The sequence below is a fragment of the Polistes dominula genome, unplaced genomic scaffold (assembly GCF_049000335.1).
Source record: "Polistes dominula isolate Pdom_NZ unplaced genomic scaffold, Pdom_raw_medaka contig_31, whole genome shotgun sequence".
Classification (NCBI taxonomy): Eukaryota; Metazoa; Arthropoda; class Insecta; order Hymenoptera; family Vespidae; genus Polistes; species Polistes dominula.
This window is the reverse complement of record NW_028300925.1, coordinates 5,230,831-5,247,096: the sequence shown is the minus strand read 5'-3', so window position 1 is coordinate 5,247,096 and position 16,266 is coordinate 5,230,831. Positions and strand designations below refer to the sequence as shown.

General features: G+C 33.9%; 2 protein-coding genes across 9 annotated transcripts in view; one reads left to right on the top strand and one right to left on the bottom strand.

The window, feature by feature from the left end:
* Window positions 1-36: 36 nt before the first annotated feature.
* On the bottom strand, window positions 37-7,811 carry LOC107072818 (uncharacterized). Of its 5 annotated transcripts, none has more exons than XM_015333087.2 (10): window positions 5,662-6,032; window positions 5,140-5,490; window positions 4,029-4,113; window positions 3,808-3,907; window positions 2,984-3,206; window positions 2,631-2,862; window positions 2,417-2,535; window positions 2,185-2,328; window positions 1,764-1,892; window positions 37-1,377 (listed from the first exon to the last, which is right to left on the bottom strand). In XM_015333087.2, exons 3-10 carry the CDS (start codon window positions 4,111-4,113, stop codon window positions 1,147-1,149), a joined length of 1,263 nt encoding a protein of 420 aa, XP_015188573.1. In that variant the 5' UTR covers window positions 5,140-5,490; window positions 5,662-6,032; the 3' UTR covers window positions 37-1,146. The 5 variants fall into 5 exon arrangements, with proteins under 5 accessions (XP_015188573.1, XP_015188581.1, XP_015188576.1 ...); XM_015333095.2 differs by having other exon boundaries at window positions 5,140-5,407; XM_015333090.2 differs by adding an exon at window positions 4,577-4,676 and having other exon boundaries at window positions 5,140-5,689.
* LOC107072845 (Tetraspan membrane protein in hair cell stereocilia) overlaps window positions 5,599-16,266 on the top strand; it is a 39,466-nt gene continuing 28,798 nt past the window's right edge. Inside the window, exons 1-4 of one of the 4 annotated variants that reach the window (XR_001476658.2) lie at window positions 5,599-5,738; window positions 8,109-8,180; window positions 8,382-8,486; window positions 9,828-11,628. Coding sequence is in view for 3 of the 4 variants with exons in the window: in XM_089170940.1 (XP_089027066.1) it covers window positions 15,990-16,079 (90 nt within the window). In the remaining variant the exon portion in view is untranslated. Of the gene's footprint in view, window positions 5,739-8,108; window positions 8,181-8,381; window positions 8,487-9,827; window positions 16,080-16,266 lie in introns of those variants that run through there. The other 3 variants (XM_089170941.1, XM_089170940.1, XM_089170942.1) reach the window with 3 other exon arrangements.

Sequence of the window (16,266 nt, the reverse complement as noted above, 5' to 3'; positions counted from 1 at the left end):
TCGAGAAAGAAAAAAAAATTAGATTACGTACGCATATACAATTAAATTTTGATTTACTTTATCCAATTACAAAATCCAATTACAATGCACATCATTATTAATTTTTCGTTATTTGTCCAATGTAAATTATGAAGAAGTTTGATCGTAAAATAAATACATCATTTTTTCGGATGATAGGTTTTCAAATAAAAGATATATTTGTAATCGTTATTTATAATGATTTTTTTTTTTTACTTTTTTTATTGTTTAAGTCACTCGTGTAATAATTAAATAATGAATTTTTTATTTGCTTATATTATATATATATATACGTATGTATATAAATTGACCATTTAATTTTTGTTTCTTTTATTTTCGTTTAATTTAGTACTTATAATAAGTTTAAGTAAAGAAAGAGTTTCCTGATATTATGTTTTATCAAACAAAATTCTCTATAATAAAGAAAATATTTCTAATATCCTGTTCAACGTTCGATATTCAATATCGACGGTTGCAATGAAGAATCTTTGATGTGAGCTTTTTATAATCCATGGAAATGCAAAAATATACAGCTTGGGGTACTTTTACTTCGTTATGTAAACGAAATTGTGGCTATTGATGTTATAAGCATCGTATAAGTCATGTCACAAGAGAAATCCATTAGGTGATAAAGGAAAGAAGAAAGCAAGAAAAAAAAAGCTTTAAATGCATTCTTCCTTTCGATTCCTCGAAGCGAGGATTTAATTGTTTTTTCTCTTATCAGGAAACACAGAATTATTTTACGAATGGCACGATTTATATATGTATTTATGTCTGTATATATGTATATGTATCGTACACGTTTGTCGTGATTTATAAAAGAAAGTAGAGAGAAATTGGAAATGAGAAAAAGAGAGATAGAATGAATGGTCCGTTAAAAGAGAATCAATCCGTGAAAAGTTTTTCAATCGAGTAGAAAAAAATAATGAACGCATGTACGCGAGTTCGAGCTTTGACAACGCACACATGCACGCACTCACACTCGCAGACACGCACACACATACACATACACACAAAAAATGTGAAGACCAATGGATCGATAGATGTATAGATGGATAGATGGATAGATGGATGGACTGATAGATGGATGGATGGATAGACCGAAAAAATAAATAAAAAGAACAAAGATCATTTGGAAGTCGATCCAGGATAATAGTATACGACTGCTGGTGCTGGTAATTGCCAATGAGCTGCATGTAGTTCTATTAATTGTAGAAGCGTTTTCCTCACGGATGGAAGAATCGTCTCGTCAGCAAGAAAGGCGTCTCGTAGACTTCCAAGAAGTTGTTGAAGTTGTGCCGGTAATTCAACATCCAGATCCTTACCAATGCAAGTGAGAATGAAGAAGAGACAATCCGTCTACGGTGAATGGGAAATTCGAAATAACATATCAAGATCACGAAGTTATGACATTGAGATAAGTAGATCACTACTATTCGGTCAAGGTGGGATGAGCTGAACGAAGGTGAGTAACGATATTAGAATTAATGCAATATGTGCATAGATCGATACGCATATTCCTTCATTCATCGTAATTATAAGAAATACTTTTTTGTATGCTTTTTTTTCTTTTAAATAAATTACCAACATCAATATATATACAGTGAGGAAAAAAGTATTCGTATAATAATAAAATGTCCATGTTACTTTTTTATCTTCGCTCTGTACATTTATATTTTTTTTTTAACAAATAGAATAATTTGTATCTCACCTTCATTCAAATAACAAAAATTATTTATTTTTACCTCGGCAAGAGAATTTACGACCGGAGGCTGCAAACAGTCCTGGCAACATTTCCAGAGTAACGTGAGAAGCACACGGCCCGGTGGAACTCCTTCTTGTTGCGTCTTCAGTTGAAGTTGTCGTCGTTTCAACTGCAGTGCAACATAATTACATAGATAAACGTAATACATACCTATTATTCGCATATACATTCTCGAGTTAAACAAGGTTGCACAACATGTTGGTAAGTAAGCCATTGAAATAAGGAACAATTACTTGCCGCAGGTAATAAATGCTATAAATTCAACGAGTTTTTTTTTATGCGAAGCTTTTTTTGTACCTGTAAGAGTTACTCAGGAGACACGGATTTGATTTGCTTTTTTTGTTTAGTTAGTCGCTACTAGAAGACACAAATCAATTCAGTAGAAGATACATTCTCCACACCTGACAGTACATCTCGTTGAGGAACATCATGAAGGCCGAATAACGGTGACAACCTGACTCATCTCGAAGTATTCTCGCACGATCTTGGTACCATTGTTGACATATGTTCAAGAGCGATTCCAAGAAGGTCTCGTTACTTTCTTTCTGGATAATAAGATATCAATGTAAGTATAAAAACGAATTTTATGATTAGATTATATATTCAAAGAAATATATACGTTTCAATTGGTACCTCTATGATAGTGATGCAAATCTTTGCCGCTGGTTCTGCATAGCGACGATTTTCAACGGTCCGTTCTAATATATGTCGTACGAGTTCCATAAGCGAACGTGCATTCAATAGATTTGGATCTGAAGGGCGAAAATTTTATGAGCATTTTCTCAAACTTTTTCACAACGATAATATTTCTTAAAATATGGAAGTTTGACACATTGACGTCACTTACCATCGATGGCTCTTAAAAGGGTGTCTTGAACAGGGCACGGAAACTTTCCTAATTCCGAAGCATCAGAGATATTAATTGCTTTAGCAGCCAGAACATCGGCAGCGTTCAGACTTTTCGAACGTTTCAAACCGTAAGTGGACACGAATGATAGAGACTTCGTAAGTCTTCCTACTTTCGGTGTGCTAGATTTCCCTTCATTGTGGTCCACATTGAAGTGAACTCTATTTGTACCCTGTCAGACAAAGACAATAACTTTTCTAATCCATATTATTCCAAACCTTTCAATATATCAAATTGCCTTCTGATCGGACATTATAGAGAACTTGTCAATTGTGTTATCTAATCGAGCTTACGTGTAAGATATTTCCGCTGGAAGCAACCGTTTCCAAAGGATGTCCTTGTCTCGACGAACTCGAATGATGGCTACCATGAGAATGTCTCTGTTGATGTAAGGGATGATGAAGTTGCTGTTGATGTTGCTGTTGTTGCTGAGCGTAAAGATATCGATGAACGTTCCCACTCGATTTGCTGTGCTGTAGATAATACGGGGTACGCTCTGAAGCATTCGTCCGAGACCTGATCCAGACATGCCCGCTTAAATGTCAGTCTATTTAAATGTCAAACTATATGTTAATTTGTATTCCTGCAATTACATAACGCGTGCATCGAAAAGAAAAAAACTAAAGAAAGTAGATTGCCATCGGATGATTATTTTCTTACTCATTGCATCATCAGGATGATTAAATCAAACCTTCGAACGGTATTTGGATCTTCAAAATTCTAACGTAACACTTTGCATATAAATAAGTAATATAACGTTTCACTAGCGAGAGAAAGTATTTTAGTTTTCATTCGAAACATCCACCATTTTCTACGTGCGTACAAGCATTCTCATATTTGATTTAAAACTATCAATGACCAGGCCAGCACGTATCGAGAACGATTCATTTGACTATTTTAATCGATTCGTATGCATCCTTGGTACGAGTTTTCAATCGTTTTCTGTTGTTTGAATCCAATTTGATCAAAAGAGAACATGCCCTCTCATGAATTTGATTGTATCTTAAAATAGATAAAAAGAATAACGCGATTTTTCTTCGTTATAATATAGGTTTCAAATCCGACATTTCTTTTGTACGTCTTCTAAGGCCTGTCCCTGTCTGTAACGCGGACTCACTTAGATGGATGCGAATCGTTCTGTTTCATAGTGAACTCCTTAGCATGTACGTTCAATCTTGGATTAGTGACGTTCGCCGTTGTCCCTTCCGTTCTTCCACCTACCAAGGTTACGAAAAAAGTTTTTAAGAAATGTCTTTAGTCATAAATAGACGATAAATTAAATATTTATTCGACAAATATATTAATATTATGAAATGATAAATAAATCAATAAATTTACCTGGTGGTCGATAAATCTCTAAGGATGGTTTAGTCTTAGTACTATTTATATTATTAGTTCCTTTCGACTGAATTGCATCCTTCATCTAAAAACAAGTATAAAAACGTATATTGTTCATAATATACAATTTTTTTGAAGCTTAAACTTAAATCACTTAATAATAATGAATATTTTGCAGATTTGTGAAATTTAATTGTTTTATCATTCACTAAAATGAAATCGATTGAAACGGTATAGATAGCATTTTAATTGTTACAGTTATAAAGAAAGGGAAACGCACCAATTCGTGACTAGGTTTTAGAAGCAATAAATTAAAGCACGCATTGTAATACGTGACCGGGTGTTTATTGTTAATATCGAACAATTAAATAGGAATTTAAAGGGACGAGAAAAACAATAACGGCAAGTAATAGAATAGGTAGTTGTTTTATTGTTTCGAAATTCCCTTTCTTTCTCAAGCTGTTTTTATTAACTACTTGAACTCTCCCAATAATTTCATGTATTCGTGTTCTGTCGTATATATATGTAACATACGTATATATACATACCTTCACAGTTACATTCGTACTTCGAAGTCATATTTTTCGTTCACACGTAAAATAAACTTTGACGAAATAAAAGAGTTACCTCTACGATACTCTAATATTGCTTCATAAGAAACAGAAAAATACTGTGAGAATAAAAATATCGAAAAAATTCGACGAAGATCGTATATTACTTTTTCGAACAAGACAAAAACGTCTATTTGAATTTCGCGCCAGTAATGATGGTTAATGAATCGACGCGCGTTAGCGAGTGGTACACGCGTTGACGTTGATTTCTCGAATTGGACGAAGGTTCTTTTCAACAACGATGACGACGACGACATTTGACTTTAAACGTTCATCAATGCCATATACTACTGTGTATAGAAAGTCTCGAAGCCAAAAAGAGTGAGAGAGAGAGAAAGAGAAAAAAAGAGAGGAAGAAAAAGAAAAGGGCAGACATATAAAAACTAAAAGAAGAAAGAGAAAAAGGGAGAGAAAAAAGAGAGATATAAAAAGAGAAAAAAAGAGAAAAAATAGCAAGGACAGATAGACGAGCATGAAAAACGTGGGGGGATTAAACTTACAGTGAAGAACGTGAGAGGATCATCCTTTTGAAGATCCTTGAAAGTATCGGCAAAGGTAAATCCACGTCTTGGAGCGCAAACAACGCTTTTCTAGCAAAAGCGCGTTACGGAAACGCGTCACCGCTCTTTGGCGTCGAAAGAAGCGCGCTTGGTTGGTTGGTTGCTTGCTTGCTTGCTCGCTCGCTCGCTTTCTCGTTCGTTCGTTCGCTTACTCGCTCGTTCGTTTGCTATTTTGCTCGTTTCTTCGCTCGCTCGTTTCTTCTATCGACTATTGTTCGGTCGTCGTGATTAGTCCGACGTGAAAAGAAAGACGATGCGACGAAGCAACAAAGAATACGAGAGAGTGATATTCTTACGTCGTGACACCCGCGTAAGTTCAATAGTGACGAGAAGATATGGAAGAAAGGAAAAGAGAGTTAATAACAGATAAAAAGAAAGAAAGAGAGAGAGAGAGAGTAAGAGAATGAGAGAGATAGAGAGAAACAGAGTTATATAGAAAGAAAAGGAAAATTCTCTTTACACCTTTTTTCCGCGTATCTCGAACACTACTACGGTAACGTTGTCAGGCGTACGAAGAGAGAACCGACTCCAATGACTGGGTACTAATAATAGATACGACGGAGCCAAGAGAGAAAGAGAGAGAGAGATAGAAAGAGAGAGAGAAAGAGAGTACACTAATGCACTTAAGCCAGAGCGAACAAGAATATCTATAGTCAGGATATGTGTGTTTGTTCGCCGTTACCGGCCTCTTCTACGCTGTGCGTATTAACGTCCACTGGTGCGACTAGTAGACTGAAATATCCAACAGACTCATCGGGATGAGATCCTAGTCTATCCTTCTCACTCTTTCTCTCATTCTACTTCTCTCTTTATCTTTCTCAGTCTCTTTATTTCTTTCTTTTAAGTTAGCGCGTACACCGTGTACCTTCGTCGTCCAAAAACTCCGCGCTTAAATCGTCAAAATAAGATGGCGGCGCGATTACCACGCCAAAGAATATGAGAGAGAGAGAGAGAGAGAGAGAGAAAGAGAAGGAAGGAGTGAAACACTGAGGTCTTAAAACGTGAAAATCCATGCTTAACCTGTGCGGTATCGTCGATTTATATACTCCAATGGAGTCTTTAAGATCTTCAGTGAAAATTTGTTAAGTTCCTTCGTTAAACTTGGCTCTCGGATTTCTTAGAACAGAGACAGAGAAAGAGAATGAGAGTGAGAAGAAAGGAAAAGTTTTTGGAACTTCTTCCTCGGAGTACTTCTCACTCATTCTTTCTCCTTCTCTCTCTCTCTCTCTCATTCTTTCTCTGTGTGTTTGGCTTTGTGTTCTTCCTTACTTCTCCTTTTTTTCTTCGTTCGTTCGTTTTCAGAGATACGGAATTGCAGTATTATGCTTGAGAAGGTTCGGCTCCATTGTTTAAGGATAGAGAAATTTTGCTGGAAAGTTTTTCAAGGGGAAACGTTTTACCGTAAGAAAACGTTTCTCTATTAGTTTCCATTGTTATTTTGACTTTTATTCTTTAGTCTTGTTAAAATACCTGCAATACTCTTTCTATATATTCATTAGAATTTATTTAAATCGTTTTGCATTTTCATCATCATTTTGTAATATTTAAAATCCCATATATAGACAATCTCGTTCGATAAATATCGAGATTTACGCTTCGATAGTCTTAGAGTTCGATACTTTTATGGAAATAGATTTTGTCTCGATCGATGACAAATGTCTCTCTTTTTCTCTCTCGCTCTTTTTCGATTTCTTTTACATATTCTCGTCACGTTTACTTTGACGTCATCTTTATAAAAAATTGTACAAACTTATAGATATTAAACGACGAACTAACTATTGCTACATTTTCAACCAAAATAATGCAGACTAGTTAGACGTTTATGCAAAACGGAAGCGATCATTCTATTTACGAAAATCGTAATAAGCCGTATCATATATATAAATATATATATATGAGAATATGTATACATATATGTGTGTACATGTACACATGAAATGAGGAAAACTGAAATATCGTTGACACTCATCAAGAAATTCTCATGCGATGATGTAGTTGCGTCTTTACATATATTATGCTGACTATAGAACAATACGATTCAAATTTGCATTCACTAAAGGACACCTGTAATTTTATTTCAAATTAACGTAAAACAAAAGAAACGATTAATTTTAAATATTGCTGGAGAACGCAATTTTCAATAAAAATGTAATCCTTAACAATTCAATGCCTAAATTTCATATATGATATACAAAATAAATAAAAATATAAAAACTCGTATGATCGTGAATATATTATCGATAATATATATTATATTATTTTATTTAATCTCACCTTTGCTCCGAATTTATTAACCAGTCGTGTCTTCACAGTTGAATTTGTCGTGATCGGTTTTGTTGTAGCTGTGCATCGCATCGTATGCAAATGCATCCGGTTGATCTATAGATGTTAGTTTTTGTAGGTAACTTTGAGGAAAACTATTTATTCGTTTAAAACGCTTTAACATTAGAGTTAATAATTGCGGGAAAACTATTAATACGAATTTTCATATAACGATTACGTTTAACATTAGTTTTGATATGGTAATTTTAATAATTATTATAATTATTAATTTGAAAAAATCCTTTAGCAATTGGATAACGATAATACGTACACGTGAAAGAATCGAATAACTGACTAATATGTTGTAATGAATAGGAGCGGGAGAGACCATACGAAGTGATCGTATATGCTCCGTACATGGCGCTCGATTCTATACTCGAATCTCGATCGATAATCGAAATGAAATCGTTCGTCTCGATATCGTCATTTCGTCTGTTACGCAGTACGATTAAATTCACGGTATTGAATCCTATCAAATATTAATATAAATTTAATCTTTTGTGGTATATTTCCTTTTATAAGCTTTCAATTGTTACGATTTATTTTAATTTGTTAAGTATTATTAATAAATGTATTTCGTTTTTTAGGTTAGGTTCGATGATCAAGAAAGAAGTAATAATATGCTGTTTTAGAAATGATGTGTGGAAAAAGTATTACAGGTATAATGGAATTTTTCTTGTTTATATTTTTAAATTGTTTTATTTTATAATTTTAAATGATAAAATATCACTCGTAATTATATAATTTATGTTAAATGTTTGGGAAAGTATAATAAGACTCAGTATGGCTAATAGTTCATTACTTATAAATGTTTTAATCGAAAAATAATTATAATTTTTTGATACTTGTATTTATTGCAGGTGCAAGAAAATTAACCTGATTAGTTGGAATTATGAAATAGGATGAAATGGTAACAGCAAGAACAATGCTGAGAAAATTATGAGAAGACCGGTCTAATACTTGTGGTAACAGAATTTACTAATATTATTTTACTTTTCATTTGTTTTCTCTATTTTATTCTATTTTTTCATTTAAATTTTATTATTTATTCCTTTAATTGCTGGTTCAAATAGATAATTGTGGATAATTTAAATTGTATGTTTAATTCTCTTCAATACGTTAAAATTGGTAGTTCTTTATGTGTTTGCATACTAAAAACAGGAACATTTGTAGCAAATAGAGGTTTTCATTATTTAAATAAATATCTACTTTAGTTAAAAATAGTTTATATCAGAAATATTTTTTATATTTAATTGTTTGTTATTTATTTAAATTTATATAAAATGTGGAAAATTAATACGTTCCAATTTATACAGAAATTTATAAATGTAACAGTTATAGTTATAATGGTATCGGTTTGAAAATGATTATAGTGTGATAGAATATAAATTTTAGAGTAGTTTATGGTAATAATTATAAAAATTATATTACATAGATTAAACTTGAACGTTAAATCCATTTATAAAAAGTTAATGCTAGTTGATTCGCTATATCAAATAAGTTGTTTAGTTAATATAATTTTTTAGCAATGATGTAATTTTATTTATCTTTAATTTTTTTAATAAAAATAAATGACAATTATTTTCTTTACATTTAAAATTAATGTTTGTATCATATCTATGATCAAGTTGATTTGGATTTATAGTGATACCCTATTATTATTATTTCCAGTAAAAGAAGTTACCTTTAAAAACAATTTTGATAAATTCATTTAGATAGATCGGCTAAATCGATCTAAGAAGGATCCAGACCTTAATAAAATTCGTCTTATCTTACAGAAAGGATTACCAGGTTTTTTCTCCCTCGTGGATTTGAAAGAAACCGATGGTAAAGCTTAGATTCTTTGGTGGTACCTTTGAAGGTATTACAATTTTACGATTAAGAATCGAAAGTACTCCGAACGAATGATTTATTTTCATTCGGTTGCATCTCACACCCCGTGAGCGTAGACCATTCACTTTACAAATATATTTTACACCGTCGTTTGGTAAAGTTCTTATCTCGTGGAGTTCACCTCCGTGAAATCGTTTCTTATCTCGACGAACGTACTTTAGCTACTTCATCTTATAGGAGAGACTATGCGTCGGACGTTGGCGCCGGTTTTTGTCGTTGAAGTTCTATCGCTTGGTAACTCGTCGATGAACTGTTCTGTCTCGTCGTACTCGCTCTGTCGTCATTGCCTATCAACAAAATATTACGTTATTATATACTTGATATAATATTAAGTTATTGCTCGTTAATTTTTCATCTTATAAGTTAGTATAACCATACAAGATATTTCATAAGTTAACGTTTATATGCTTTAGAAGGTAAAGAGTACAAGGTGATGAACGTTTACAACAACGGAAGACGAGAACTTCCACGAGACACCGTAAAATCTACTTAAATGCGAAACCATTTTAAAGAGTAACGCCCGTTACGATGAACTCTATAGACACACGGAGTCTAACATAAACGCACGTTATGGAAAATAGCTTCCCTCATGGAATTCAGGGGAAAAGAGAGTAAGAAGAGAGAGAGAGAGAGAGAGAGAGAGAGAGAGAGAGAGCAGTATTTTATCGATCGGAGCGTTCCCTGCAAATCGACGAAACCGTTATCGGTTCGTCGTCTCGAAAAGAAGAACGAAAAGGAAAAGAAGAAGGAGATCGAGATCGGCCAGTGTATTTGGCCGCTCGTAAAAATAAATCTGCCGGCATAATCCGTTCGAAATGATAGCGACTGTCCTCGTCTTACAGCCTTGGACGATGGATATGCTGAGAGAATTTTCCACCATGGTTTTATTTCCTTACTTTCACGAAACGAAGGAAGGAACGTGGTAGTAAGAAGACTCTCAACCAGGATTATTATTATGATTATTTTCATTACAGGACTTTCTCAAACGTCATAGTTCTGATTGTTACGGTTATTACATTTGGTGGTGTCGCCAGACAATTACGGATTACCGTGACAAAAAATATCTACATCGAATTTCAAAACTCGAAGATATTTTTTCTTTTTTCCCATCCTGACAAAAAATTCATACACGCGTACACGTAGATATCTTCCTTTACATAAATCAATGTTGTTTCTGTAGGTAGCACGAAATTATCGCTTTTTATTATCATCTCAAACGTCGGGCTCGGCGGGATGCTTCGAAACGGGTATGCGCATAAATATATGCTTAGCCGAACGAGATTTCGAGGGTGGCAGGCTAAAGCCACGGACTCAAGGCAATAAAACTCTCCGGAATTTACACCGAAATTAGACTTTACCGCCCTGCCAGGTTCATCCCGAGCGACAAACCCCTCCGTCTCTATCCACCCTTATCAAGGAAACAGGAAAGGGTTGGAAAGTCAGCGAATAAGAGAAAGAGAGAGAGAGAGAGAGAGAGAGAGAGAAAACGACCAAGCCAGTTGGTAATTCTCCTACACCACTCCGACAGAATGGCAACTTTCTCATTCCGTTCTCTACGAAATAGAACGTTACACCGTACCATTTCTGCATCGTCGCTTTCCTCTACTCCTCTCTATTTCTCTCTCTCTCTCTCTCTCTCTCTCCCTCTCATTCTCCCTCCATCTTTATCTATTTTTTTTTCTTTCTTTCTTTATTTCTCTTCTATACTCATCTTCTCTATTTTCCTATACGATCCTTCGCCACTCTCCTTTTTCCTTCATACATTCTTTCTCTTTCTCTATGCGAGAAGCTCTCAGAGACCATAAAAACCAGCAGTTCATTTCCCTAATGCGAGCGCTCGAGTCGTGCCAAACGGAGATGGGGAACTCGTAGGGCAGTGACGATGGCCCGAATCCTACCGCGAACGGCTTCGTCCCTTGGCTTTAAGGGCGATCGAGCTTACCTTCAGGACTTCTTTTCTTTTTCTTCTTTTATGGTGTTTTTTTTTCTTTTTTATTATTTTAACTCGTTTTTCCTTCTCCCGCTTTTCTCGAAGATCACGTAATGCCCGAGACGTCGGTGATCGAGTTCTTCCGAAAAAAAAGGAAAGTAAAAATAAGATGTAGGACGATAAAAGGGGTGAAAGGTTTTACGTGAAATTGGGCTTGAGAAAGAAATTAAAGAGAAGAAAAGAGTTGGAAGTAAGAAAAAGAAAAATAAAACCAAAAAATTAAGGCCATTGTTGTTTTATTTTATACTCCTACGCGTTATCCTACGTCTGTTCCCTGTTACGCGGAAGTAAAGTTGTACAACTAATATTGTACTATTATTATTATTATTATTATTATTATTATTATTATTGTTATACATATAAGTATGATATAGAAATATTAGTTTAGTATGAATAATATTAGAAGGGTCCATATATAACTCGATGAAGTATCGATGACAAAGTACATCGTAGATCCTTGTTGGATTTGTATTGATATTCTGTACAATTTTTGTTGAGTTTAAAATATTGATTTCCATTGAAAAAAAATTGTTATGACTTCCGTATCTTGATAAAAGCGAATTCTATGAAATAGCTGTAATAAATATTACATTTCATTTTGAAAAACTAGGAACTTTTATTTGAAATATTTGTTTATAAGATAAATAGGATCTGAGATGTTTGGTAATATCGTTTAAAACGAGACGTCCGGTATATTAATAAGAATAGTACTGTGATATTAAATATTCTGCTTTTTTCCCTCATCTTTCTGCGCAAAAAAATATTTTTTCTATTTCTTTTCTTTTGTCTCCCTAGCTATCCCGGCACGTTCGCCTTAAGAAAGCTTTTAATTTCTGCCTCCGAAATTTTCTCTCTCATTCTTAAGAAGACGAACGAGATGTTTCTTTTTTTTTTTTTTTGAGACCAACGCACGTTGATATCTCCAGAGACGTCACGTGTTTCACTAGTTTTCGAGAAAGCACCATTATCGTTGCGAACGAGAAAATTATGACGAGAGAATTCATGCACGCGAACGTGCCCAACACACATTTTTTCACGTGATTCCAATTCGTAAGAAGAGAGAAAAAATGGGAAGTCAAATGGGAAGGAGAAAGAAAGATAGAAAGAGATTGTAACGCGAATGAGTAGTGACGTAAAATTACCAGACAAAGTAGCATCACGTAATAACGAAACACCCCACTGGAATGTCATAGCGTTCTCCTTTGTTTTCCATTGTTTTTTTTTTTCTTCAAATTATATATATTCCTTTATGTATTTCAAAGTAGTTTGAAGTTTTTTCCCTTTCTTGAAAAAATACTTTTTTTTTTTTATTATAAATTATATTATTTTAAATATTCGAAGAATAATTATTTTGTCATTGCATATCTGTTGGTTTAAATTTAATATTGCATAATCACATCAATATAATTACATACAATTTTTGTTTCTAAATATGTACAACAGATTAATTTCTAGAAGATAATATCAACATTTGTTAAGAAAATTTGTTTGAACAGTGCTTATAATTATTTTATCTATTGCATATTGTAATTATCCGATTAAGATTGATTAAAATGTAAAATTTGAAATAAGAATTCTAATTTCTACAATATATTGGATTCTATAAAAAAAAAAATAACTAGACCGTTGATCGATAAAATTAGATTCAATTTGACATTATAGACCATGTCGAAGCGATTAAGCAGGAATCAGTGACAGTGTCGGTTAAACACTGAAACCAATTGGTGCGATGGCAAGCTCGTCGATGCTGTTGACGTTTTCCTCATCAGGAGAAGGACGAGAAGGACGAGAAGTAGGAGAAGGTAGAGGTGGAGTAAGAGGAAGAGAGATAAATCGAAGGGAGTAACGTTTTGCTGTTAACTAGGTCAAACCACAGATTACTTTCTAGCTAACTACGAGACGTTAGCAGAGGAAAATGCAACTAGCACGCACAGCATGCGTGCGTATCGTATATGTATATGTGTGTTATATAATATCAGTGGTGAAGGTGATGGTATTGGTGGTGGTGACGGTGGTTGCGGTGATAGAAAGGGGGTTGTTTAGGTAGTAGTAGAAGCCCTTGACGTTGCGTTACATAGCGGTAAGCCTCGTACTTGGCCATGATCGCGTGCAGGTGCGTTCTCGTCCAGCAGGAGAGCGTACTTACTCGGAGAAGAGTAGTGGAACAGGGGAAAAGCTTAATGGATAGGCTTAGCTAAAGGAAAATTAGCGAATATACGCAAGCACCGTAAATATTTCCCCGTTATTAGTATAATACAAATAAATCTTATTGTATATTCGCATTCATTAAAATAGGAAAGATTCGGATCAGTTTTTAGTTTTTCATTCCTACAATTATATTTGTTTGTTTGTTTAAATTAATTACTTGAAGAATAATATGCTAAAATATATTTGCTTTCCTTCTTTTTATATCGCTTGATGAAATTTTGAGTAAATATCTGGGCAAAATAAATTAGAAAATATTTATTAATTGATATTAAAATATACGATTTACTCTATTACCGGACAGAATAATATTGCTTTAGATATATGCTGATAACGTGTAAAATATTTTGAAATAATTGAAAACAATTACTTTTATTAATAACAAAAAATTATGATTATATCTAGACTATTTTTATTATATCATTGTTAATTGAAATATAAATATTTAAAACTAAAATTAAATATTTCCATTTAAATTACAGGCGTATTTATTTTTTCTTCATAAGAACGAAAATGATGGAATAACTACAAACATCAATATACACAGCCGTTGTAGGTACTATGGTACTGAATTAATGAATAATAAACTTCAATAATCTGGCGCCGATCGAAATAATTTCAATGCTGCACTCGTTTTTGTATCGACTTGTTATAACCTCCTTTTAATAATGAATTAATAGTCAAATATAAGAAATCATAATTGTACTTTATAAATCATAATTATATTTATAATTTATCAAGGCTTGCAAGGTCTTTAAGGTGTACTAATTCGTGCGTATGTATTCTGTGTTTATTCCTCTCTCTCTCTCTCTCTCTCTCTCTCTTTCTATCTGTCTTTTGGAAAGCTAAATACGAACGAGTAAATGTATATATACATACGTGTAGCTTGTACGACTTTAGAGGGAAAGAGAGTGAGAGAGAGAGAAAAGCATGCACGCGTCTCCTACCGGTAATTCGATGTAGATATGTATTTTACATATATAGAAATAATATATATATATATATAGAAATATACACAAACATATACATATGCATACATATATATATATGTATATACCAAAATATATGTATATATATGTATATATATATTTTGGTACACTCGCCAGATGGTTCAACCGAGATGCTGTGGCACCACGCTGTTCAAGAGAAGAGAACGCAAAGGGAAGGAGTGAGAGGGCGATGAGATGTTGGTAGTGGGAGCGAAACAGTGTACGGGGGTGAGAAAGATAGAGTGAGAGAGGGTTGGAGGGGGATGGAGAACGTAGAGGAGAACGGTCCAGTCGCAGTTCCGACACGGCACCGCGCGCGTCAACTTCGGATCAAATAGAGATAGACACAAGGTATAAGAAATCCGTTCATGATTTATTTGTCATTGCTAGTTTAACTTCCATTTTGACATTTAGTCGTTATTGTTTCGTTTGTTCGTTCGTTCGTTCATACGAGTTGAAACGAGATTGATACGTTCTCGTAAATATAATCTCACATTTACATTCGACTCTGTGGGAGAAACAACACGCGAAGAAAAAGTCATAAATAAAAGGGTTGATATTTTCTTTTTCTTTTTGATCTTCTTTTTTATTTCTTCTCTTTCTCTTATTTTTCTTATTCTCATTCTTTTTTTTTTTAGAAACGCGTGTGTTCTTCGAACTATACACGTTAGATCACACGCATTCGTATATATGTACATCGTACGTACATGTGTGTATAAAATATATAAAAAGATACGTATACGAGAGCACGCGTTAAGTTATAATTAGCTTTGAGCGTGTTTCTCATCTTCTTTCTAGAAGAAGAGAGTGAAAAGGAGAGGAGAGGAGAGAGAGAGAGAGAGAGAGAGATAGACAGACAAAGCTTCTTCGACTGGGAAGCTCTTATTTTGACTTTCAACGTCATCGAAACAAGCCGGCCGTTCGGTAGTCCCTATTCTATATATATGAACTTGATATTACTCGAGGAAGTAAACCCGAGGAAGTGATAAAAGATCACGGAAATGTGATAAACGAATCAAACAATTTCTTATTGATCTTTAGTGGTCCTCGATCGTTCGATTTTGCTTAGTTGTCGTTGTAACATTTCTCAATTTCGAGTTTTTCGAAAGAATACGAAAAAAGTGAAGAAGAAAAGGAAGAAGTGATAATGATAATAATAATAACAACTGCGATAAAATTTATATCGATCAAATAAATAAAAAATTTTCTACCTGAAATTTTGTTGATTGGCGGAAATTACATCGGCAAGGATTTTTATGGATAAAAAGAAAGTCGAGGGAATACGGACGAGTTTCGATTTTCGAGCTTCCGACGTTCGTCTCAGCGCTGGGACCTCGTGAAACGACGTGAAAGGGTAGTGCGAATGAGGCGAACGCTTTCAAACCGATGAGATGACAGTGCTGTGCGTGCTGTGGGCTACTCTGTCCACCGTGGCATCGATCCTAGCGTGTTCTGGCTTTTATTTGCCTTATTGGATACAGGTAAACGACATTCACTATCCTACTCTACTTTTCTCTTTTCTCTTGAAGTATTTTTTTTTAACTTGTTATTTTTTTTTAATTTTTTTTTATTTATATTCCATCGTTATTGTCAACAATCACAATTATTCGACGTTGTATCTTTGCTTTCTATTTCTATCTCTCTTTTTCTTCTCTTTCTTTCACTTTA

What these genes read in the sequence shown, in the direction of transcription:
- LOC107072818 (XM_015333069.2), bottom strand. Translation starts at nt 7,569, where the DNA reads ATGCATTTGCATACGATGCGATGCACAGCTACAACAAAACCGATCACG. An exon ending in TTTGCATCACTATCATAGAG is followed by an intron (nt 2,329 to 2,416) that starts GTACCAATTGAA and finishes CTTATTATCCAG; the next exon opens with AAAGAAAGTAACGAGACCTT. An exon ending in TCAACGAGATGTACTGTCAG is followed by an intron (nt 1,893 to 2,184) that starts GTGTGGAGAATG and finishes GTTGCACTGCAG; the next exon opens with TTGAAACGACGACAACTTCA.